Source organism: Brassica napus, chromosome C6 (genome assembly GCF_020379485.1).
Source record: "Brassica napus cultivar Da-Ae chromosome C6, Da-Ae, whole genome shotgun sequence".
NCBI lineage: Eukaryota > Viridiplantae > Streptophyta > Magnoliopsida > Brassicales > Brassicaceae > Brassica > Brassica napus.
In genome coordinates, this window is record NC_063449.1 from 25,104,474 (window position 1) to 25,127,189 (window position 22,716).

General features: G+C 36.4%; 5 protein-coding genes across 7 annotated transcripts; 2 read left to right on the forward strand and 3 right to left on the reverse strand.

Moving 5' to 3' along the window:
- On the forward strand, positions 1-1,523 carry LOC125575272. Of its 2 annotated transcripts, none has more exons than XM_013850778.3 (2): positions 1-239; positions 881-1,523. In XM_013850778.3, exons 1-2 carry the CDS (start codon positions 158-160, stop codon positions 1,366-1,368), a joined length of 570 nt encoding a protein of 189 aa, XP_013706232.2. In that variant the 5' UTR covers positions 1-157; the 3' UTR covers positions 1,369-1,523. The 2 variants fall into 2 exon arrangements, with proteins under 2 accessions (XP_013706232.2, XP_013706235.2); XM_013850781.3 differs by having other exon boundaries at positions 2-239; positions 884-1,523.
- Positions 1,524-8,527: 7,004 nt separating this feature from the next.
- LOC106413532 lies at positions 8,528-10,892 on the forward strand. The gene is made up of 3 exons (XM_048759764.1): positions 8,528-10,130; positions 10,217-10,495; positions 10,588-10,892. The coding sequence occupies exons 1-3, from the start codon at positions 8,528-8,530 to the stop codon at positions 10,890-10,892; spliced, it is 2,187 nt and encodes a 728-aa protein (XP_048615721.1).
- A 2,096-nt stretch (positions 10,893-12,988) lies between these two features.
- LOC125588810 lies at positions 12,989-18,088 on the reverse strand. Its single transcript, XM_048760647.1, has 2 exons — positions 14,711-18,088; positions 12,989-14,625 (listed from the first exon to the last, which is right to left on the reverse strand). Exons 1-2 carry the CDS (start codon positions 15,464-15,466, stop codon positions 13,984-13,986), a joined length of 1,398 nt encoding a protein of 465 aa, XP_048616604.1. The 5' UTR covers positions 15,467-18,088; the 3' UTR covers positions 12,989-13,983.
- Positions 18,089-18,355: 267 nt separating this feature from the next.
- Positions 18,356-20,060, reverse strand: LOC106410281 (chlorophyll a-b binding protein 6, chloroplastic). Of its 2 annotated transcripts, none has more exons than XM_013850776.3 (4): positions 19,621-20,060; positions 19,096-19,198; positions 18,719-19,007; positions 18,356-18,624 (listed from the first exon to the last, which is right to left on the reverse strand). In XM_013850776.3, exons 1-4 carry the CDS (start codon positions 19,809-19,811, stop codon positions 18,482-18,484), a joined length of 726 nt encoding a protein of 241 aa, XP_013706230.2. In that variant the 5' UTR covers positions 19,812-20,060; the 3' UTR covers positions 18,356-18,481. The 2 variants fall into 2 exon arrangements, with proteins under 2 accessions (XP_013706230.2, XP_013706231.2); XM_013850777.3 differs by lacking the exon at positions 18,356-18,624 and having other exon boundaries at positions 18,740-18,793; positions 18,861-19,007; positions 19,621-19,899.
- An 824-nt stretch (positions 20,061-20,884) lies between these two features.
- LOC106352879 (monothiol glutaredoxin-S14, chloroplastic-like) lies at positions 20,885-21,805 on the reverse strand. The gene has a single exon (XM_013792523.3). The coding sequence runs from the start codon at positions 21,637-21,639 to the stop codon at positions 21,094-21,096; it is 546 nt and encodes a 181-aa protein (XP_013647977.2). The 5' UTR covers positions 21,640-21,805; the 3' UTR covers positions 20,885-21,093.
- Between the last annotated feature and the right edge of the window lie 911 nt (positions 21,806-22,716).

Below are 22,716 nucleotides of genomic sequence, written 5' to 3' on the forward strand. Positions count from 1 at the left end.
GGACTACTTATGGGCCCGTGTCTCATTGGTAATAAATTTCACAATAAAGTTTATGTTTTTCCTTAAACCCATTTCCTAAATTTCATGAAATTAGAAGCTTTAAGTTCCTCTCTGTTCTCAACTTGTCGCCGAAGATTACAAACAGGGTCTCTCATAAATGGCCGCTAGGTTTCTTAGTTTGAGACGAGCTTTGTCTGTCTACCTCACTAACCAACAACCTCGTGTTCCTCTGTTTCAAGGTATCATCTTTTTCTTTATCTCCAAGCTGCGTAACTGTCACACACCCGATCAGCGGCTATCATCGTATTTACTCTGTTTCATAAGGAGTAATAGTTGTTCTGATGTGCAAAGGTGGAATCTTTTTTTTTTTGTGACAGCTGACATAAAGTTTCGAGCTTTAGAGTTCTCCAAGCTCAATCAAAACTTGCTGCGTAGGATTGCAGTAGTTGTAATATGTACTTGCCTTAATGTTTTTGGCGAAACACAGTTGGTGAATTGAGATGAGAATCATTTAAAAATTGTGGTCTGTCTAATGATGAGTGTAGAAGAGAAGATAGGGTCTCGGGGGCTTGATGTTTTGGTTTACACTAGTAACAGTTTTGCATAAATAAGGGAGGTTTTGGTGTTGGGTTGTTTTCAGGAGTATTTTCTTTCCTTTGTTGAGTTAGAGATGTATTAGGCATGGATTAAGTTAGTATTCTAAGTCTTTTATCTGTGATCTTAACATTGTTCGAAAGCTTGTTCATCTATTGGTGATGTTTTCACAATGGGTATGAGATATGAGATCTCTTACCTTGGAGTTTCCTCTGCTTGCCTGTTGTTGTGTACTGACTGTTTTAGCTGCTAGTAACAATGGCCATCTTTTTAAAAATGGTCTTAGCAGGTAAGCTTGCGCAATCAAAGTCACTCTTGAGCAGAGATTATGCTTATGGGGGATTACTACAGAGGCACTTTAGTGAAACTGCAGCAACCAATGGCTGCTGCAACTCTTCAAACTCTGCTGCGGAACTTACCAAAGCTCCCTCCACCTCCCCTGCAACAGCCTATGAGGAGCTGATTGTGAAGTACAAGTCCCAGTTGAAAATAAACCCGAGGCATGACTTCATGATGGTCTTTACTTGCAAGGTCTGTGAGACGAGGTCGATGAAGATGGCGAGCAGAGAGTCTTACGAGAAGGGAGTTGTGGTGGTACGATGCGAAGGATGTGATAATCTACATTTGATTGCAGACCGTCGTGGTTGGTTTGGAGAGCCGGGGAGCGTGGAGGAGTTTCTTGCTGCTCAAGGGGAAGAGTTCAAGAAAGGATCCATGGATTCTCTTAGCCTTACAGTTGAAGACTTGGCTGGAGAGAAGATGTCCAGTGAATAGAGCAACAAGCTCTTCGTTGCTTTAGCTATTAGGACTTGAACCCTGCAGAGAAAATAAAATATTTTATATATTTTTATTTTAATTTTTGAGACAAATTAAGATACATAATATTTGGCTCATAGTTTTCAAAACAGAAATAAAGTAGTTTGTGAACATAGACATACAGCCAAACCCAAATTCTAAGGCCATCATTATTGCTAGGACAATTTTAAGTCCTTAAAATAAAAAAAGCAAAGGACGAAGGACGAAGGACAAGCTGGGACGAAGGACGAGCTGGGACGTTGCTTATATAACGACTTTCCCCTTTGGTCCTAGTGTTTTTGTGGGTCCCCTGCCCTTAAGGATCGGCTGGGACGTTGCGATAATGTTGCCCTAAAGCTAAACTTTTATAGCTACAATCCAAGTCCAACCAATCACCCACATTAGTTTGTAAATTATGATAAAACTAGTATTACTGGTCAATTAAACGTTTTAGAAATTATTCGATCATCATCATAATTTTCAGTCAAATCATTTTTAGAGATATCTGGATTGAAACAACGTTGAAATCCATAAAACAATAACTATGATATTATTATAAAATAAATACATGTTTGTAGTAATTTCATAAATAAAATAATAGTAATTTCATAAATAAAATAATATACCATATTATAAATATACTTAAAACAGTTTTCTTGATCTACAAAATTTATTTAGTAAAATAAAAAGGAAACTTGCATCATATAGCTACGATTTATAATATAACTAGAGGGGTATTCGCGCGGAATTTTGTTTTATTGTTGTTAAAAGTATGATTTTTTGGATAATGTAATTAGATGATCACTTTTAATTGTTAAGAACGTTATTTTGTGTTTTTATTGTGTTATTTAGTAGTAATAGTGATATGTTAATATATTTTGTCTTTGTTTTTTCAATAATTTGTTTTTCAGTATAGTAGTGAAGCGAGCATATAATGTAAAAATATATTGAATTTCAATAACTTAAATTTGCATTTATGCATTTGTTGATTCTAAGATTAACGGTTTCAGCATCAAAATTATTTTTTATTTTTTTCATATTTTTGAACATTATAACTTTCAAGATGTTTTTGTCTTTTTCCCATATTTTGAAATTGAGCCTTCAACATCTATGTATTTTGTTTACCTTTCTGGTATGCGGTGTTTCTCATCATCACCGAAAAAGGCTCACCTCATGCTCTTGTTCTTTATCGCCTTCTTCACCTTGAGATTTCTGGTATTTGTTGTAAATCGGGTTTATGAGTTCCCAGTTGTGCAGTTGTTTCTAACGTTGTTTTAGGCTGCTCCATTCAATATAGGATTCTCCTCTTCTTCTTTAGATTTTAGCTGATGTTATGAACTGCATCTCTTTGGGTTGGGCCAGAGTTTAGTCGTCTTTAAAGTTGTTTTCCTCGTCGTTAGCTTACCATTGATACTCCCTTCTCGTCTTGGTTTTCAAGATATGGTTTTTGGTGATTTGACTTCTATAGCTCGAGGACGGCTCCACGATGATTTCGTTTTGTCTACCCTTCCATTTATGTTCCCTCATCTCGTTGCAGCTTTCATCGTTGCTTGCGTCTTTGTGACTCTATCTTTCGCCATGTTTGCCAATCCAGGTTTGGATAATGTTCTCCTCCGAGTATGCTCTGTAGATTTGGAAGATTGTTTCTGGTCTCAAGTCTGGGCTCATGTTTCCCGGGGTTGACTTTCGTCCTCCCTCACTTATGTTGTTCTCTTCTTCCTTTGCTCCCCATAGTATAAGTGTGCGGTATTAGTCTCTTGGAGCTTTGGTCCCTTCTATCCCGAGCTTTGTGGTTCTTCACCGGCATAGGCTTCTTGTTTGTGCTTGTTTAGTTTGTGAGGTGTTTCTTACCTCTTAGCTGGTGGTTGTGCTTATCGTTCGTTATGTATGTCTCTTCCTGCTTCGTGGTGATTTTGGCCTTCTGTTGATTATTCTTCCTCTAACCTGCTTTCTTTATTCTTTGCATTGGTCCTTGATCACGCTCATTTTTGTTTGAGAGATTGTTTTATCTCAAGATTATCTTTCTACATTTTACTGACTTTTGATTGTTCTGGCCAAGACACTCTATGATAAAGTGGGATAAGTTAGTTTTCGTTCTTGATCGCCTTTGAGTTCTGGACCTTTATTGAGTTAGTATTACTTTGACATTTTTTTCTCTGTGATTATAGAGGTTTTATGTTTAGATTATGTGTTATGCTTTAGTTTGGTTAATATTAAGATAAATATATAGTTGCAAATGAAATAATAAAAAATAATAAAATCACGAAAGTTTATGTTATTTTTAGCTGTGAATAAATTAAATATTTAAAATACATTTATATTTTTTTACTTATTTTTTTATTCGTTTTGCAATTTTTTGAACAATAAAATAGATTAAAATAGATTATCAAACTTCAAATGATGATGGTTAGTGTGAGAAGGATTAGATAGTGTGTAATTAGAAAATAGTGAACCAAATTGCAATAATCTAAAAGAATAATGATCTAAAATATAATAAAACAAAAAAGTGGACACATGTCAACAAACCCCCCTTCCACATGTCATAAGAAGAGAGAAAAATCTACTTTATATATATAGATTAACTAAATGGACAACCACTTTTAATCCACAGTTTAAAACTCTTAAAACCTAGTATTGCCCCTACTATTACTTTGTGCGTAGCTTGACATACTGCTATACTATAGACCTGGATCCTATGAGTTGTAATAATTAGCGAGAGCATCTCCAAAAAAAACTTTATTTTGAAGTTTCCAAAATTTTATATTTGAAGTTTAAATATGTTATTCTCTAAGAGCATCTCCAAAAAGAAACTATATTTTGAAGTTTCCAAAACTCTATATTTAAAGTTTCAATGTGTTCTTCTCCAAAAGTAAAACTTCAAACCTAATTTCAAAATTATTTATATTTTACACTATGGTCCTTATATTTATCTTAGTTGATGTAAATTCATAAAACTTCTATGAATAACTAGTACATATATATAAATATTACATAAATATTAATTAAAAAAATCTTACGCTAAAATATAAAATATATATAAAAGTACATAATTAAATATTAAACTGCAAGCAAATACAACATTATTCCATAAAATTATTTCCATAATGCTCTCATATATGATCAAGTAGTGCATTTTGAAGTAAAAAATGATTCTCTTGATTTTTTATTTGTAGACTACGAGCCAAAAATTGTTGAAATCGGATATCCTTATAATATGGCCGCTGATAGTTTGACATCATCAAACGAAAAAAATCCTTGATCTTTTAAACGAAAGTACAACAAGCATGGAAAAAAATCATGAGATGATTGAATTACGACTGCAAAATGAAGCAAAAAAGTTAGCTTTTAAAGAAGTAAAAGAGGAAAATAAAATATTGCTAAAATACTTAGCTTCAATCGATGATGTTAATATTCGTGAATACATTCAATCTTTACAAGAAATAATCGTACGAAAAAGGCGTTAAGAGCAACAACAACAATCATCTTCGGTTACACAAAATTTGTTTGGACAATATTTTGGAGATTTTGGAGGTTCTTGAGCAAATTTACCAGACTATTAGTGTTGTTGTAATATTTAAATTTGAGTAATAATTATGTCTTCATGTATCTTTTAAATAAATTTTTATTATGGTTTTTTGTAATATTCTTGTTGTTTAATTCTAGTTTTAAAAGATTATAAATCTTGTTTTAAAATTTTTATTTAATTTCATGCGTAAAACTTAAATTTATAAAACAAATTTGAAATATTAATGAGATATAAGAGTTTTAAGGATTAAAACAATAAACAAAAAAATATTTAAGAATTATAAATATGATATATAATTGTAAGGACCAAAATGCAAATAAAAAGATAAAACTTCAAATTTGAAGTTTTGAATTTTTTTCTTGGAGAGCAAAAAACTCTATATTTGGAGTTATAGAATTTCTTTTGGAGATGCTCTAAAAGCAAAACTTCAAACTCAATTTTAAAATTATTTTTATTTTATAATATGGTCCTTATATTTCTCATAACTAATTTAAATTCATAAAACTTTTGTAAATAACTAGCACATATATAAACATATTACAAAAATAATAATTAATAAAATATTATATTAAAATATAAAATTTTAGGCAAAATAACTTAATTAATATTAAACTTTAAGCAAAATAACATATTATTCCATAAAGTGATTTTAGTAATGCATATAAGATCTACTAGTGCATTTTGAAGTAAAAAAAGCTCTCCTCATTTTTAATTTCTAGATTAGAGATAAAAAATTGTTGAAATCAGACAATATTAATACTTATAAATACATTAGATCAGAACAAAAAAATAAAACAAGAAACATAAAATATTGCTTAAAGACTAACTTTTATCGATGATATTTATACTTGTGAATATATTCAATATGAACAAGAAAGAATTGTACGAAAAGATATCATCAACAACAACAACCATCTCCAGTTACACAAACAAAAATTGGTCAATATTTAGAAATTTTGAAGGTTCCGGATCAAACTTACTTGACTATTAGTGGTGTTGTAATATTTAAATTTGTGTAATAGTTATGTCTTCATGTAATTTTTTAAAAGCTTTTTTGTTAAGTTTCTTTTGTATATTTTTGTTGTCTAAATCTAGTTTTAAATATTTTAAATATTATTTTAAAGTTTTATTTAATTTTATGTGTAAAACTTAGATTTTGTAAACAAAACTTAAAATTATATCTCAACTTAAAATATTTATGAGATATAATTTTTATAAGGATTGAAACAATATACAAGAAATTTATATGAATCATAAATGTTATGTGTAGTTGTAGGGACCAAAATGCAAATTTAAAAATTATCCGGAATCGTTAGGGGTGCTCCAGTAACTCACGTCCGTAACTATCTCTCCTCTCTCCTCGGTTAATTAAAACACTCACGTCCGCTCCGGTGTCCGGCGGCGCGTCCGCGCCCGTACCGGCGGCGGAGGCCACGCCCGTACCGGCGCCGAAGGCTTACCTTTTGCACTTGTTTTGTTTCCCCTTCGCTGTTGCTTCCTCCTATCCGTGTCTCCGTCGATATACTAACGGATCTTGGTTTCGGGTTTAGACCAGGAAAGTTCTCCGCTCGAGAGGTGTGATGGTTCTGGTGGCGACTGGTTCTTCTGGCTTCGTGGTGAGACGGTTTTCCGGTGGTGCGAGGTGATGGTCAGTTTTTGGGTTCAGGAGTAGATCTTTTTTTAACAAGAGGGTCTCTCTAGTTCTCGCTACCCGGGTGGGGTTGTTTTCGCTTGTGGCTCCTGTCGATTGCTCGGAAGATCCTTTCCGGCGTTGATTGGAGATCAGGTGACTCCGTTGTGTGATCTCTCGGTTCCTAGCGGTGTCGTCGCGAGTCGGTTTCTTCTTCGTCGGGGTCTGGTGTGCGCCGGTGTGTTCTGCTACCACGGTGGCGAGTCTCCAGTCATGTATGCAGGCGGTTGATGGTACTTGGCTCAGGTATGGATCGTGTAAGTTCGGTGAGTAGTTGTGAAAGGTGTCATCTATGGCTCCTGGATGACTGCTCACGGTGCTTCCTCATTTCGAAACTCCTTTGCACAGCTCTTGTCTGTGTCTCCGAGTGAAGGCTTCGGCTTTCTTAATGGAGCTTGCCTTGTGTGTCATGGATTGTTTGTCTCTGTTTGGCACCGGAGATGGACTCGAACAATCTAGAGTGTTTCTCTTTGGTTCTCGAGAACTTCAAGTGTGTGGCGATCCTCGGTTACTGTCATTGGTCGCTATAGTGGCACGCTTGGTTATGCTCACATCCCAGCTCTGCAGAGGTTCGTTTGTTCTTGTGTAGTGGTGCGGCATTTCCTCTCTATGCAGGTTTAGAGGCTTTAGGTCGAGGGTTTGGTGGTGCTTACAACCCGCTTTCTGCTTGGATCGCATTACTTCTGAAGTCGATCAGATAAATGTGACTATGTGATCGTGTGATTACTATCCAGAAGGCGCGTCATGGCTTTCGGGTGCTTGATGGGGCCTGTAGTTTCTGTGGATTATGTACTCATATCACCGGTGGTGGTTGTTGGTACGGTTCACAGCGGGCTTGAGGTTTTGCAAAGCTGCGTGTGTAGACGGTATCAATCAATTGGAGCAGCATTTTCGGGGAAGCCAAAATTACTGAGCGTGGTCTCATGGTATATCAAAGATACTCCATTTGGCAATGCTGGTCTCATGGTCCGGCTCTGGCCTCTTCTCTATCCAGTTAGCTAGGGTAAATTTTTTATGGTCTTACGGGTCATTTAGTTGCTTACTCCTTCCCCTTCTACTGTGTTTAGTTGTTGTTTTCAATTAATCTGCTACTAGTCTCTCTTGTAACTTCTGTCAAAAAGAAAAGTTTGGTGTAAAATTTTACATTTAGACCAAAAAAAAAAGGGAGAATTGGAAAAATAGGACACTTTGAACTTTTGTTTGTCATAATAAGACTTCTCATAGTTTTGGCAATTCTGGACATGTTTTACCCTTCTCTAATGGGAAAAATAGTAAATTGAATTTTATAAATGTAAAAAAATATGAAAAGTGTTGGAAACATAAGTATGACAATATATATGTTTAAACTTTTTTTAAAAAAAATTGGAATCATATTTTATTTTATCTTCTAGCTACAGTTAGAATACTCATTCTAGTAATCTATCTAGTTTATATGTCTGATTCTAAGTTTTAAACATAGATATATCAAGGGTATATACCGTAAACTACCATTTCTTGTATATTCTAGCAAAGATAGATTTGGTTACGTTATAATCAAGAAAGATGTCTTCGGTATACCTATAGCTTGATAACGATATATAGCCACAACTCGATGATATATGTCGGTTATATTACGTTACATAACTTGTTCTGCCTTTTACCTTATATGACGCCTACAGGAACAATACATCTCTCACCAACTATATGGTGTTCTGCTTAGGTAGTATACATATTCTAGGCAAATCGTGAAAATATGGAAACTTCCATATTCGGTTAAAGAAGTTTCCTAAATCTAAACTAAATCTACCTTAAATCCCTCAAAATATATTTGAGAATATTTTCTCCAAGTTCTTCTCCTCCTCCTCCTCCCACGATCTTTTTTTCTTCTTTGTGTTTCTCTCTTGTTCATCCAGAAAGTCATCTCTTCTCTCTATCAACACAACATGGTTCTAATCTATGTTAAATCTGGTGAACGGATGTCTAGTTGCAGTGAAGAGTGGAGTTTCGTGGTAGACACATCAAGGCGTGGTCGAATGGTAACATTAGAAACTACTACTCCATTGGAGAAGCTCAAGAGGATCGTGTGTGAGAATTATGGGGTGGACCATATTGTTCTTAATACCGAGTTCAGTTATTCGATGGTGAATCAAAGAGGGAATCCTCCAATTATTATCACCAATGATCGGCAAACATCTAATTTTGTGGCGTATGCAAAGAAAGATTCATCTACTATCTTGTGTGTCACGTTCTATGGTTTGGGTGTAAATCAAAAAGAACGAGTCAATATTGATTTGAATAAGGAGCCGTGTGATTCAAGTAATGTTGAGGATGAAGAAGTTCCTGAGATAACTCGAGCAGATTTTGTGAAGCCGTCAAAGGAGTCTTGTGATACAAGGAAAGATGATGTCGCTGCGGATGGTTCCGGTGATGCTTGGTTAAGGATTGAAAACAATGGAGACAGTGAAAAGGATGGTCGAGCCTGGAGAGGAGATTTCGTGAAGAAGGATCAAATTTTCAGAAGTAAAGAGGTTCTGAAGGCCACAACGGAAATTTTGGCAATGAAGAATAATTTCGATTACACTGTTTTTAAATCCACGAGAAAATGGTGGTATATTCGATGTAAGGATGCATCGTGCAACTGGACTGTGCATGCAGAAGGTATAGATGGGTCTACATATTTCATGATCAACCAGTGCGAGGGAAGACATTCATGTGCTCCTTCAAAGAAAAGGAAATTCGGGAAAACAACATCGGCAAGAACAATTGGGACTCTGATACAACATCGATTTGGTGATGCAAACGATGGCCCAAAAGCAAATGAAATCATTCAATTTATGAGATTGGAGCATAGTTGTGAGATTACTTACTGGCACGCTTGGGAAGCTCGTGAGTTTGCTATTGCAGCTGCTAGAGGTATACCGGATCGCAATTATGCTAAAATACCAGCATATTTGCATATGATTAAAGAAGCTAATCCTGGTACGCATACTCACTTTGAAACTAATGAGAAGGGAAGATTCATCTATCTATTTATCTCATTTGGGCAATCAGTTAGAGGATTCTACAATGCAATGCGAAGGGTGATTGTTGTTGGTGGAACTTTTCTGAAAAATAAATACAAAGGAGTTTTACTTGTTGCTACTGCTGTAGATGGTAACTCTAATTTGTATCTGATTGCATTTGGGGTTGTTGATTCGGAGAATGACGATTCATGGGGGTGGTTCTTCAGACAGTTGAAAGTGGTTATTGCTGATTGTCAAGACCTAGCTTTTGTCTCAGATAGAAATGCATCTATTTCTAAAGCGATTGGGACTGTCTACCCTCAATCAGCACATGGAATTTCCATTCATCACTTGTTGACCAATGTGGTTGCATTTTTCAAGACAAAAGGGTTGACTGCCTTGGTGGAAAAAGCTTCACGGGCATATAGGTACATTGAATTTCAGGAACGTATCACTGAAATTTTTGAAATGAGTCATGGGCTTGGAAGATATCTGTGGGACGCTGATGTGCGCAAATGGGTCGTTCTCTCTTCCCTGGTGAAAGGTATGACATTAGGACCACAAACCCTGCAAAGTCGATAAATTCAGTTCTGAGAATACCTAGAGAATATCCGGTTATTCCTTTGCTAGATAGTATAAGAGAACTGTTGACTCGATGGTTCTATGAGCGTCGCTTGGTAAGCTCTAAGCATCTTGATTCTTTAACCACTAAGGTGGAGAAAAAGATTGATAGGAGAATAGTGAAGGCAAAAGGGTTTCAAGTCTACAAGGTTGACGACTTCAAATCGCTTGTGAAAGGAGACATATATGATTGTCATGTTGATTTGGAAAGAAGAACATGCACATGTGGGAAGTACAATATAGGAAAAATTCCTTGCCGACACGTCATTCCAGCCATTTATTCACGAGGTATGGAAGTATAAACACATGAACTTGGGACATATTTATTTTTGTTAATTTCAGCATATCGACTCCAATCAATCACGTTTATGTTGGTACAGGCATAGAAGTGCACAGATTTACTGACGGCTTATACACCACTGCAGCGTGGAGAACCGCCTATGCGGAATCCATTAATCCAATAGCAGTTCCAGAGTGTGAATGGAATGTCTCTGCTGAGGTTAAACTTGCTAAGGTTTTACCACCAGAGACAAGAAAGAGTGCTGGTCGGCCAATAAAGAGAAGGTATGAATCAGTAGAAGACAAGATAAAATCTTCTCAAGGATCAAGAAAGAATAAAAAGCACAAGTGCAGTCATTGTGGTACCGAAGGACACAAGAGAGGAACATGTTATTTACCCATCTAGTTTGTTCTGCTGTCTCTGTTTTGTTTCTTATTGATCATTTGGCATTTGCTAAACTTTTGACCATTTGGTATTTGACCATTTGGTATTTGCTAAACTCTTGAGACTAATCGATCTATGTTTGTGACAATTTGGTATTTGCAAAATTATTGGTTCTAATAGATGATAATCACCAAGAAATAACAAGAAACATAGTCTGTTTGAAAAGAAAAACAACAATTTGAGGCAGCACATGAACATCATGCATATGCAAGGTACATGAAGACCATCGCCAAACAACACACAAACAAAGCTTTTATGATCCTTAATTCCCTAATGCATTCTGTGATCTTCTCTTCACAATGTGCAATTGCATCTTCCATCTCTTCAATTCTACTCTCATGGCCTTTCATCATGGCCTCACTATCTCTCACTGATTTCTGAAACGCGATATTGTCAACAAGCAGCACGTCAAACAGGTCCTGGAAGTTTTCAATCTCCTCAACAACCGACTTATCAGTCCACTTGAACAAGTGGGTTTTGTCCTTCATCATTAACATCGAATAAACGGTTAGATTGAAACAAAGACAAAGTTTCATGATCATAAGACTAACCTTCTCAGATCCCATCGGACAACGATGAAATAATCTTCCTGGATTTTTAACTGTGTTTGAAGTGAAAAGGGACACTGCCTCACCGCAATTGCATCTCGTGGGAATTCCGCGTTGTTTGGCGACTCGATCTGTTGGAGTGGATGAAGAATTGGCCGAAGACATGATTGGGTCGATCTCCAAATTTTCGCCGCTGCTATTCTCTCTGTCGAGGAATAATGAGGAAGAAAAGGGAGTAGGTCAAAAAAATTAGCTAAACGACGTCGTTTCATACTTCTATAACGTGTATTCTACCAAAGGCAGATCAGAAAAAAAATCACAAAACTACGTCTACAACCTACTATCAAGCGTATGTACTTTGTCTTCAAATCCTCTAAATTAGTTTCAAAACATGGAGCAAAGAAAGTGGCATGACAATTGATCAATTGATAATTAGTATAAGATTTACATTACAAGTGAATAAATAGATGTAATGTGTGTTTGGGTTTATGGTTTTGACTTTTGTTTGAGTTAAGGGTTTAGGGTATATTTGAGGTTATGGGTTTATGGTTTAGGGTTTAGTTAGGGTATAGGGTTTATTTAGGGTTTAGGGTTTGTTTTTGAATTATGGATGTATTCTGAATGTGTTTTTGGTCCTCAGGTTTTATGATAAGACACATAATCAATCTTCGAGGTCAAAGACCTCTTCTCTCTCCCACGGTGAAGGCACATATCGTGTCATTGCCTCAGCGTAAATGGGATCGTTTGCAGCCTCACATCATCCAATAAACTGAGGTCGATACCAAGCAGATTGCATTCCAAGTGCTTGAGTGCGTATGCACCACAGTCACAACAAGACTTGTTCAATCTCGTCTTCATAGATACATCCACGATAGAATATGATGCGAGGAGTAGCTGCTTCTGTCTTTCAGGTGGTGCAACGGCCTTCACTATCCTAGGAATCATAGCAGCAAACTTCTCGACGTACTGTCTATTCTTTCCCTCACCGCAGTCAAAGACTTCCACCTTTTTTTCAATAATGTTGACGCAGACAGCAACCCAGTGATAACCTGCGTTGGACAATACTAAATTTGTAAAAGAAAGCCAGCTGAAAACTAAGACGTCTAGAGGAGTGTTGATTACCATTTACAAACAAAGGAAAGTAGAGACGATCAACATCGACACCCCAAACTTGATCAGTCCGCCCATGAGATGGAATCTCTCCTCTGCCATAGCCAAGAAGAAAATCAGGCAATTCATAGGCTTTTTTGTTAGGAAGGAACTTGTTGTATGCAGCGTGGATTTGGAGGCAGAACATAGCATTCATGAAAGCAACACGGCTTGGAGCCCAACGCTTGAAAGTTGTGTTGACTCGCCATATAAACATAACTGCATCCATTTCCTGAATATGCACAATGAAAATAAACTAATGTAGCAACACAGATGTGTAACAAAGATAAATTCAACAATTTAGTAAAAGAAAACATCACCTCGTTGCCAAGCCATTTTCCAAGACTTACTATCCTTGTAGCTATAGACAAATTTAAGATTGACGGACCAAGTGGTAAAGGTGTTGGTTTCTTAACCCATTCCGTGAATCCTAGCCATGATTCTTCGGAGCAATAATACAGTGACGACTGCGGAGAACCATCTGTGCGCAATGGTGAATCAGTAAGCTGAAGTCCTTTTCCTTTATTCCATTTTTCCCAATGTGACGGCAGTGGATCAATTGGGAAGTACTAGTATATTACCCTGTGCTATACACGGATCAATTTTTGTTTGCATCTATAAATTATCTCTTTTCTCCTAAATTTCAATGTTTTTTAATGAAACAGATTTTATTCGATTAAAATTGTTTCACTCATATTTTATGGAACTGGATAACACACGCATCTAAAATTAGAAATTGCTGCGTCCAAACAAAGAAATTGGAAGCATCAAAACAACTATTGTGATCTTTTAAAAAGAGTATATACATATTTGGAAGCATTTTTCATAAAAAGTTGAGATATATAGGAACACATAGAAATATTATATTTGATCCACTAAAGTTTTATTTGTATTTCTCTACAAAAATATTTATTTGTATTTCTCTACAAAAAAAAATAATTTAAAATATAATGTATGTAGATTTGAAATAATGAAAATAAAACAACAGAATTAAAAATATATGTGATGCTTCCTGTTAACAACATAATATTAACAACATCAACATCAACATCAACATCTGCTTGGCTAAAATTCACATCAAATCAATTAACAACATAATATTAAGCACAAACAAGGTCATTGCATGAACATTTTATAAAAATCTAATATTTTACACACCAACATTTTACATAAATTTCAAAGTACACACTTACAAACCAAGGAGTTAACACACCAAGCACACTTACAAACCAGGGAGTCTAACACACCAAGCACACTTACAAACAGAGACCTTATAAAACACCACAAAATTCAGGCCGATATCATAGATGACATTAAGACAAACAGACAAGCAACATTTAAGAGAGTGGTGAAGACTAGTGTTTCATTACCCCACGTGTGGACCTCCTCAATGGTGGCTGGCTCGTTGAAGGCTTCTTCGGTGACGGCTTCTTCGGTGAAGGCTTCTTCGCTGAAGGCTCTCCAAGCTCAACGTCAACGCTTGCTTCCTTCCGTGAATCTTTAAGCTCTGTCCTCATTTGCTCAAATGTCTCAGCCATCTGTTTTTGTAGCTGCTGTTCCATTCCAGAGAAACTCTGCTCAAACAACTGTGCCACAAAAGCCTTCATGTCTTCATTAAAAGGCGCTTGCTTAGGTCCAGTACAGAGAACCTTATGGTTCCTTTTTTTCATACCACGATCAGGAAGCCTCTTCTTACCCCTTCTTGATGTAGCGCCTAGGTTCTTTGATCCTTTTGGAGTATGGTAGTCTTCACCACTCTCAGCCGCTTCATCATTCACAGCCGATTCATCATTCACAGGTGCTTCGTCATGAAGATCTGAACAAACCTCTGGAGCTTCTTCGATTTCCCAAATATGGTCACTAAAATCATGTCCTGTTCTTATCAACTCCATCAGGTTCTTGACTCTATCATCCTCCACATCATCATCTCTGCGAAAAGCATCAGATTGGACTACATCATAATTTCCTCTCCAGTCGATATATGCATAGATGTCATCCTACACAAGAAAGGTACAGAGAGTTAGATCCTATAAAACTCATAGAAACCGGATGGACTCAACTTACATAAAGATAAGAGATTACCTCAGGTGTCAGTATTTGCTCCAACCGAATGATCTCCTCATATGACACCTTTCCAGCTCCCATCCAGTTTATGCATCTAGGACTGTTCGTGAAACCTTTGTCAAGTTTTTTTCCACAAAGCTTCCCAATCTTTGGTACAGCTTCCATTGCCCAAATCTGGAAGGCGTACGAGAATCCATCCAACACATAACTAGTAGTTTTATCCTTCAGGTTGTCACGAGTTTTGGTTATTGAGTTGTAGAGAAGGTCATAAGCAGAAACTCCCCAAGGATACTTTTGAACCTTCTCAAGATCCATGACCACCTTGATGTATTTGAGGGGGATATTAGCCTTCTCATCTCTCGCTAAAACCACACAAAGAATGATGGCCAGATAGATCAGTCGTATGCGATCTGCATTCTTCCACTTCTTAACAGCTTCCTTGTCCTTATTCCACAAGTTGAAGAGTGTAACTGTTCCATCTTTTCTCCTCAACACATTGCTCCAGAAACCACCGTCATATTTCCACTCTTCGAACTCCTTAAGAGAGATATGAGTATTGCACTCAAACCCAGTTACTGCGTGGAATTCTTGTAATGAAAATCGGAGTGGTCTCCGCGCAAAGACGAACCAAAGCTCGTGCAATTTGTAAGTCACCAGCTCCCTACACAAGAAGCTGTGTACCACTCTCGCGGAGAACCCAAGACCATTCTTATGGAGCTTAAAGATCTGAGAGAAAACCGGATCTTTCTTCACAACTGCCAACTCCTTTGGCATCCACTCAGTGAACTTTCACATAATATATTCAATCCTGCAGTTGTTATTGATCTGAGTCACTTGGGGCTCCTCGCCCTCCTTAAAAATCCTCTTTGGTAACTCTAGAGACATATCTAAAAGCGCAGAAAAAACTTGTTAGTTCAACAGGTTAAAGTATCGATATCATAACACAAATAAGGAGAGCAAGACAAATGCTTTTTACATTTACATTCTCCTTATCCTACCTAGTTCTAATTTTAGAAAGAACAACCATTTGTTCAATTGATTCAATTAGCAACAATCAATCGACCCATGGCCTATATTACAATCGGACAATATCTACTCTACTTGAAAACATACACAATCGGACATCAACTAGTATAAGATTTCAAGAACCAAACTTTCCCCTTTTCCAAAAACCTAAATCGATATTTTACAACTACAAATCTAAAATATTAACATGCAAACAGTTAATCGTGATGTATAAGATGTTTAATCAACCCGTAAATCGAATTTACCTTAAGAAATATGACAAATCGATTTTAAAAAATCTATGTAAAAGGGAAGAACAACTCGATTTCGTCTTAGATGAGAATCAATAGAACTAATTGAATACCTTGTGTGAAGAACTGAGACGAAAATGGAAGAACACGTCGTAATTCGATTTGACCCGTCCGACGAAGAGGAAGAACACTTGGATTTCGTTGTATCGTCAGTGAAATCGAAGAGGAAGATGACAAAAGCAAGATTCGAAACTACCGGTAGATGAAACTCCGACGAAGAGTAAGGATTCTCTCCGTTGAACCCTAAATCGCCATGGAAGGGGTTTTTTTCTACGGCGGAGAAGAGGAGGAGAAAACGAAATTAGGATATCGGGGTAAAAGTTTCCCTTTTGTTATTTTTTTAAAAGTTTTGTTATTTTTATTTAAACTTTTAATATTTACTCATTTAAAAATTATTACGAAAATTTTAATATATATTTTAATTCTACTTAATTGGTAAATTAAGGGTAGTTTGGTATTTAGAGGAACAAAAATTCTATTTTCCAAAAAAATCTTCTACAAATTTTAGTGTGATAAACCCAAGTTCAAAGTATTTTTTTTTTCCAATTTTCTCAAAAAAAAAATGCAAATAAAAATATGAAACTTTTTGAGTAGTGAAGTTTCAAATATAGAGTTTCATTTTTCAAAACTTCAAGTTTCATTTTTGAAAGCAAAAAATTTCATATTTGAAGTTATAGAGTGTTTGTTCTAAGATGCTCTAAGACCAATCTGATTCGGTCATCTTCTTTTTTAAATAGTAAATTTTCAGAAATCATTGTCACTATCTTCTCTCTGTAACTCAATCTGACTTTCTTTAATGTTCACTCTATTTTCCTTTTTCCGTCTATATCTGAGCCAAGAATTGAGTACACGATCGGCGTTGAGATCTGAGCCAAAAACGGATTATTGGGTTACCATTTTTTTCTTAAACCTCATTACAAATCTCAACTAACCCATTTTTTCTCTCAAACCTTATTACAAATCTTAACTTCTTAAAAAAAAATAAAAATAAAGACATGTGTTTTGCTTCTTCTCTTCGGATCAAGGTGCAAAAGTTATGTCTTTATCACCAAGAACACTTCTTGAAGCAGACAGATATATACGTGAGATCTGTAACCAAGGATTTCAAATAGATCAAAATCTCTAGTATCGAAGACGTCACAAGGTTCCATGGAAGCTCCTGAAGAGAGGCAACAACATAGAGATAAAGAAACGAGTGTATGTAGACCCCTGGTCGAGAAAGGATCGGTCTTTTAGCTAAAAGATTTGGTTATTTCGGTTGGCTATTTTTAGCTTTGGTGTTTCTTGTTCTTTATATGATTGCCTGCAACTATAATGTCTTTAGGAAAAGCTTTACGTTGGGAAGGAAATAGCTGTGAACACACCCTTTTTCTAGAGTTGTTTGAAGAATTGGGGTGAATTTTTGTCTTCTTAGCACTATTTATAATGATTTCCTCTATTTTTTACTTTAAAATAGAATAACTTTATAATAGAATTGAATTATGCTTCAATAATTTTTTTAAGTTAAAAATAGAATGATAAACAAAAAATAAACAAATTATTCTATAAATACAAATACAGTAAACTCATGTTTTATTCCATTATATCATTAAACTAAATAAAAATAATAACCAAAATAGAAAATAAATTAATTTAATTGTTTACTTTGTCGGTTAAATGAGTAACTATAATCTAGTAGATCTATGTTGGGTTGGGTCAATGAGAGAAAATTGAAGCAAGCCCCACGGGTATACGATAAAACAAATAATGTGGCAGAACTTTCTTTCACAATCCTACGTGTATGTGATTAGGAAAGATCAACTGTATAGGAAGAGAATGAAATTTTGTCACATGTTGTAATATAATTTTTTTTTTCTGTTATTTAAACATATAATTCAATTTTCATTTCCTTGTTTTTAACTTTCTATTTCTTTGTTCTATGAAACTAGATCGTATTGTTTTGGTTGGTATATAACAAAGCAAAGACCATAGAGTACCTTGTTTTACAAGCAGTCAACATCAAAATATTAAAAACTTAAACTAAAATATAGATTAGGTAAAATATAGCTCTTGTGTGGTTCTTCTAGATCTAAATTGGTAAAACAGAAATAGTGTATTCATCATGTCAGGTATAAAGAAAACTCATAGACTAACAACAACTACAATTTTCTTCTAGCATGGAGTTGATAATATGTGATTGACTACTGTATCTCAAAGTCTGACGACTTTTATATGATGTAGATAACCGACCTCAATGCTTCCTTTCAGTCCGTTCCAAGGATCTTAATGATGCAAACTTCGTTTCAAAAGAAGCATCAGGAATCTGATATTACTAGTTAATACCACAACCACATTTGAGTTCCTAAACTGATTCAAAAGGTTTTAATCACATAGAATTCAACAAAACACAGGTTTCACAATGTGTCTTTCATAACAAAGAGTTTTGATACACACAAAGCTCATAGGATATATTACTATCTTTTTTTACAAGTCATCAGTTGAAAGGGATAACAATATCGCCAATGTTTTTGTGCCATGGATCGGCCAAGTGAGTAGCCAAGTTCTCCAATGGTCCAGTGCCTGGGTAGGCCGATTGTTGCACACAGAAGCCTACAAACGCCAACAGTGCAAGCCGCCCTGACACACCCAACAAAAACAACACATAACATTAGATTATACATTTTACTAAAAATGATCAAGAAAGGCAAGATGTGTGTGCGTGTTTGTTTACCGTTCTTGATCTCTTTAACTTTCAACTCCTCGAACTTCTTTGGGTCTTTGGAGTATCCGAGAGGGTCAAATGCACCTCCCGGGTACTTCTTTTTCTCAGGGTCCTTCTCCATACTCCTCTGGTGCTCAACAAATGCAATAGCTAAGAACTCTATAGCCAAGATTGTGGGCAAAGTACCCCAAGGGACTGGGTTCCCCAAGTAAGTGGCTTGTCCTCCAGGTACTGCTGCCCATTCTTGTGCCTTAACCCAGTTTCCATATCCCAAAGCCTCTGGTACCAAAATCCCTGGCTACAATCATAAAACCATTTTCCATTAGATCAAAACTTTCAAGAAAAAAGACTAAAAGGTTGGATATTGAGTAAATGTTGAGACTCACAACAGCCAGCATAGCCCATCTACAGTGGATGAGCTCTGATTCTTTGTACCTCTCAAGGTTCTCTGGAACCTCTCCAAGTCCAAGTGGGTCAAACCCAAAGTCCCTGCACATATTTGTAACCCGTTAGCTCAAAAAGTGAAACTTATCAAAACTGCCACCAATCTTAAAGTCAGAGCCTTATGTCATCAAAAAGGGTTTCAATCATTTCTCTCTCTAGACACACATCTAAAAGGTTTCGTAGTACGAATGTTTCAGTCAAAACCCAAATATGATCATCTCACTGAGTTGAGAGATCTAAAGGGTTTCAATCATTTCTCTCTCTAGAGACACATATAAAGGGTTTCGTAGTGCGCAGGAAACAGAGTAAAGGAGACTAATTTCCGAACGTGAAGCTACGGTAACTTAAAGACTGAAGCTTTAAACAGCCTTCTAATGATGCAATCAAAGCCAATATATAATCATCAAAAATGATTTCATTTTCTTTTGACACACATCTAACAGAGTTGAGAGATGTGATTTGCGTACCCAGGAGCAGAACCGTCGAGGTAAGCTGGTCTTGGCTCGCCGGGCATCCAGTGAGCAGCCATTCTGATACGGCCAACGTTCCCGGCGTTGGGGAGTGGAACTCCGGCGGAGACGAATTTAGACTTTGAAGAAGAAAGAAGAGAAGGGTAGACGGCGGCGATGCCGCAGCTCATGAGCGAGTTCGACGCCATTGTTGTCTCTCTCTCTCTAACTCCCTTTCTGTTTACCACAAAGAAGAAAGATGTGAACGAGAGGTGTTTTGGATGTTGTCAGCGTGGAAGAGTGATCGTATAAGTAAGGTTCTGTAAGAAGCGAATCTAAACTCAGATTGTGATTGGGTAGAGAGAGCCCGCGTGGCTTTTTCATTGGGCCACGTGGATTCTCTATCTCATGTTCTGTCTCTCGTAGATATCTCTATCTGCTCTGTGTGGTTCAGACACAGACCGAATCCACGTGATTACCTTTTTGCCATTTATCCATTGCAAAGGTTGAAAAAAATTAGAGCGCCAAGAAAAATCATGGTCTTCCCTTACTACCCAGCATTCACCAACTGGTTTAGAATATCTTTTCTAACCACACAGATTTTTTTAAAAAAATTGGAGTTAACATACCGGAAAGTGTAGACTTTTGAAAAGGTCAACGCAAGCAACATCAAGGAGGGATTTTGAATGAGATTAGATTGAGGGATTTTGAATGAGATTAGATTGAGGGATTTTGAATGAGATTAGATTGAGGGATTTTGAATGAGATTAGATTGATCATTGTTACCTAAGGATCATTGTGCACATGACCATCACTAAAGTAGAGTGGTTGTGCATATGACCTGACCATCGTTTCTCTATGCCATGCACTAAAGTAGAGTGATTGTGAAGAGCTAGCCTGATCATTTGTTTCAAAGCACATACCAGCAAGCAACCAACCTTTCAGGAAATTGAGATACTAGTGAATTTGGTAAGAATCCTTGGAACTACCTCTCTTAAACTTGGTTTCTCATTTCACACCCATCTTCAAGAATGAGCACACACAACCCATGACTCTCCTCTAGTAAGATAAAAAAGGTATAATATAATACTACTCAGGAAGTTACTGGAATCTTCACAGATTGAATCTTTTGTAACATCACAACAACACAAAAATGCAGACCATAAGAATGAAAGAAAATAAAAGAACACATAAAAAGGATCAAATCAACAAGGAGACTCACTCAAGACTTCCATCATACAATATGTCTCTTACGTTACCACCAACCATGAACTCTTAGACATCAAGAAGACTTTTGTAATGTAACGACTAAAGAGTTTAATGCACATAGTGGTTCCATCATACAGTGTCTATGAAGTTACTAGACAGACATAAACAATGAGACATCAAGAAGCCTCTGGTTCAGGACATAAGAGATAACCATCAATAACATCATTACAAAACCCAAATCAAAGCATCAATAACCAAACCAATACAAAGTATCGTTCAGCTTCAAGAACAAATAGCTCTTTCAACAACTTCCTGCAACTCACCACTCTGAAACGCCTCGAGAGTGATGTCACAACCACCGAAGAACTCGCCGCCGATGTAGAGCTGAGGAAACGTCGGCCAATTGGAGTACTCTTTCAGCCCTTGCCTCAGCATCTCGTTCTCAAGAATGTTCACGTCTTCGAAAGGGACGTTCAGATTCTTCAGGATCTGCACCACCGTGTTCGAGAATCCGCACATCGGGAAATCTCTCGTTCCTTTCATGAATAACACAACTTTCTCCGAATTCACCAGCTTCTCCAGCGTATCTCTAAGCTGCGGCGTGAGCGCCGACGCCGAGCACCGGAATTTCGCGGCGGAAGAAGCTGGCTTGAGTTTGGGTATGAGATTCGAACGGATGATGGAGATCGGTTGGTGGAGGTTGTGGACGGCGAGTGATGCCGACGGTTTGGAGACGAATCTGAAAGACTGTGGTTTGTTGATAATTGAGGAGGACACGACGGCGGTTGGAGTTACAAACGGCGGCGTTTTGACAGATCGGAGAGCCATTTTTCCGGATTTGGAATTGTGGAAATTGAAGAGAGTAAAGATTTATTAGCCACGCATACGTAACGCGAGAGGGGGATATGATAAAACTTGTTTCCAAACATAACTAAGCCTGTAGGTGTAAAATAAGTACGGGCTTGGGTAAGTGATGGCTCAAAAGTCTAACCGCACTCCGTGACAGAGGACACAACTCACCAAGAGAGCACCAAGAAAAGCTTCGGTTTTTTCCGGTTTATATTATATTTTTCAATCTTATAGAAATGATATCTAATTGAACCGAATTATATTTTGATTCTGTTTGGAACCTTTTTTCAGATTATGTTCGGAACTCGAGTTATCAAAAAGGAAAATGACTATAGACACTTTTTATTTTTTTGAAATCCGTAACACTATCCTCGAAACTTCACCCTCAACCTCTAACTATAAACAATAAATTTATATTAGTTAACTCTAAAATAAAAATGTATTTTTATCTTTAAATAAAACTTTTTTTTGGTCTTTTTTTTTTGAAAGCTTTTTTTGTGAAAATAAACTAAAAAAAGTTACCCTAGAAAATTTTTCATATTTTATTATGTGTAATTTAAACCAATATATTTTATCTCGATTTATTAGGCTAATTCTGTGAAATGCAAAAATCATTTGGATAATATTCGGTTGTAGACTGTAGCTAAGGACTATAGTCGAGTTTTTCATTAAGTTTATTTAGTTGATGGTACTAACAAAGGAATAAAACTGAAAAAGGATTCTCTCTCCTCTTCTCCGTTCTCGCACCTCTATCGTTCATGGAGAAGATGAGATCCTTATTGAAAAAAATTTCTTTTGTTGTAAAAATTTCGAAAAAGAGATTCGATTGAATCCCTTTTTCGCCAGGCGAATTTCACTTTCGTTTTGACGAATTTTGTTGTGATATTTCAAACCAAACCAGCTTTGTTCTTTAAGATCTTTGTTTCAGATTTGGTTTGAAACAATAAAATCTCGATCTTTGATCGGTGTTTGAACCAGAGCTCTACTTTCTTTGTTTTCCTTTCTATTCCGATCGATTCTAAATGGTTAATATCTCTGTGTTAGAAAAGCTTGGTC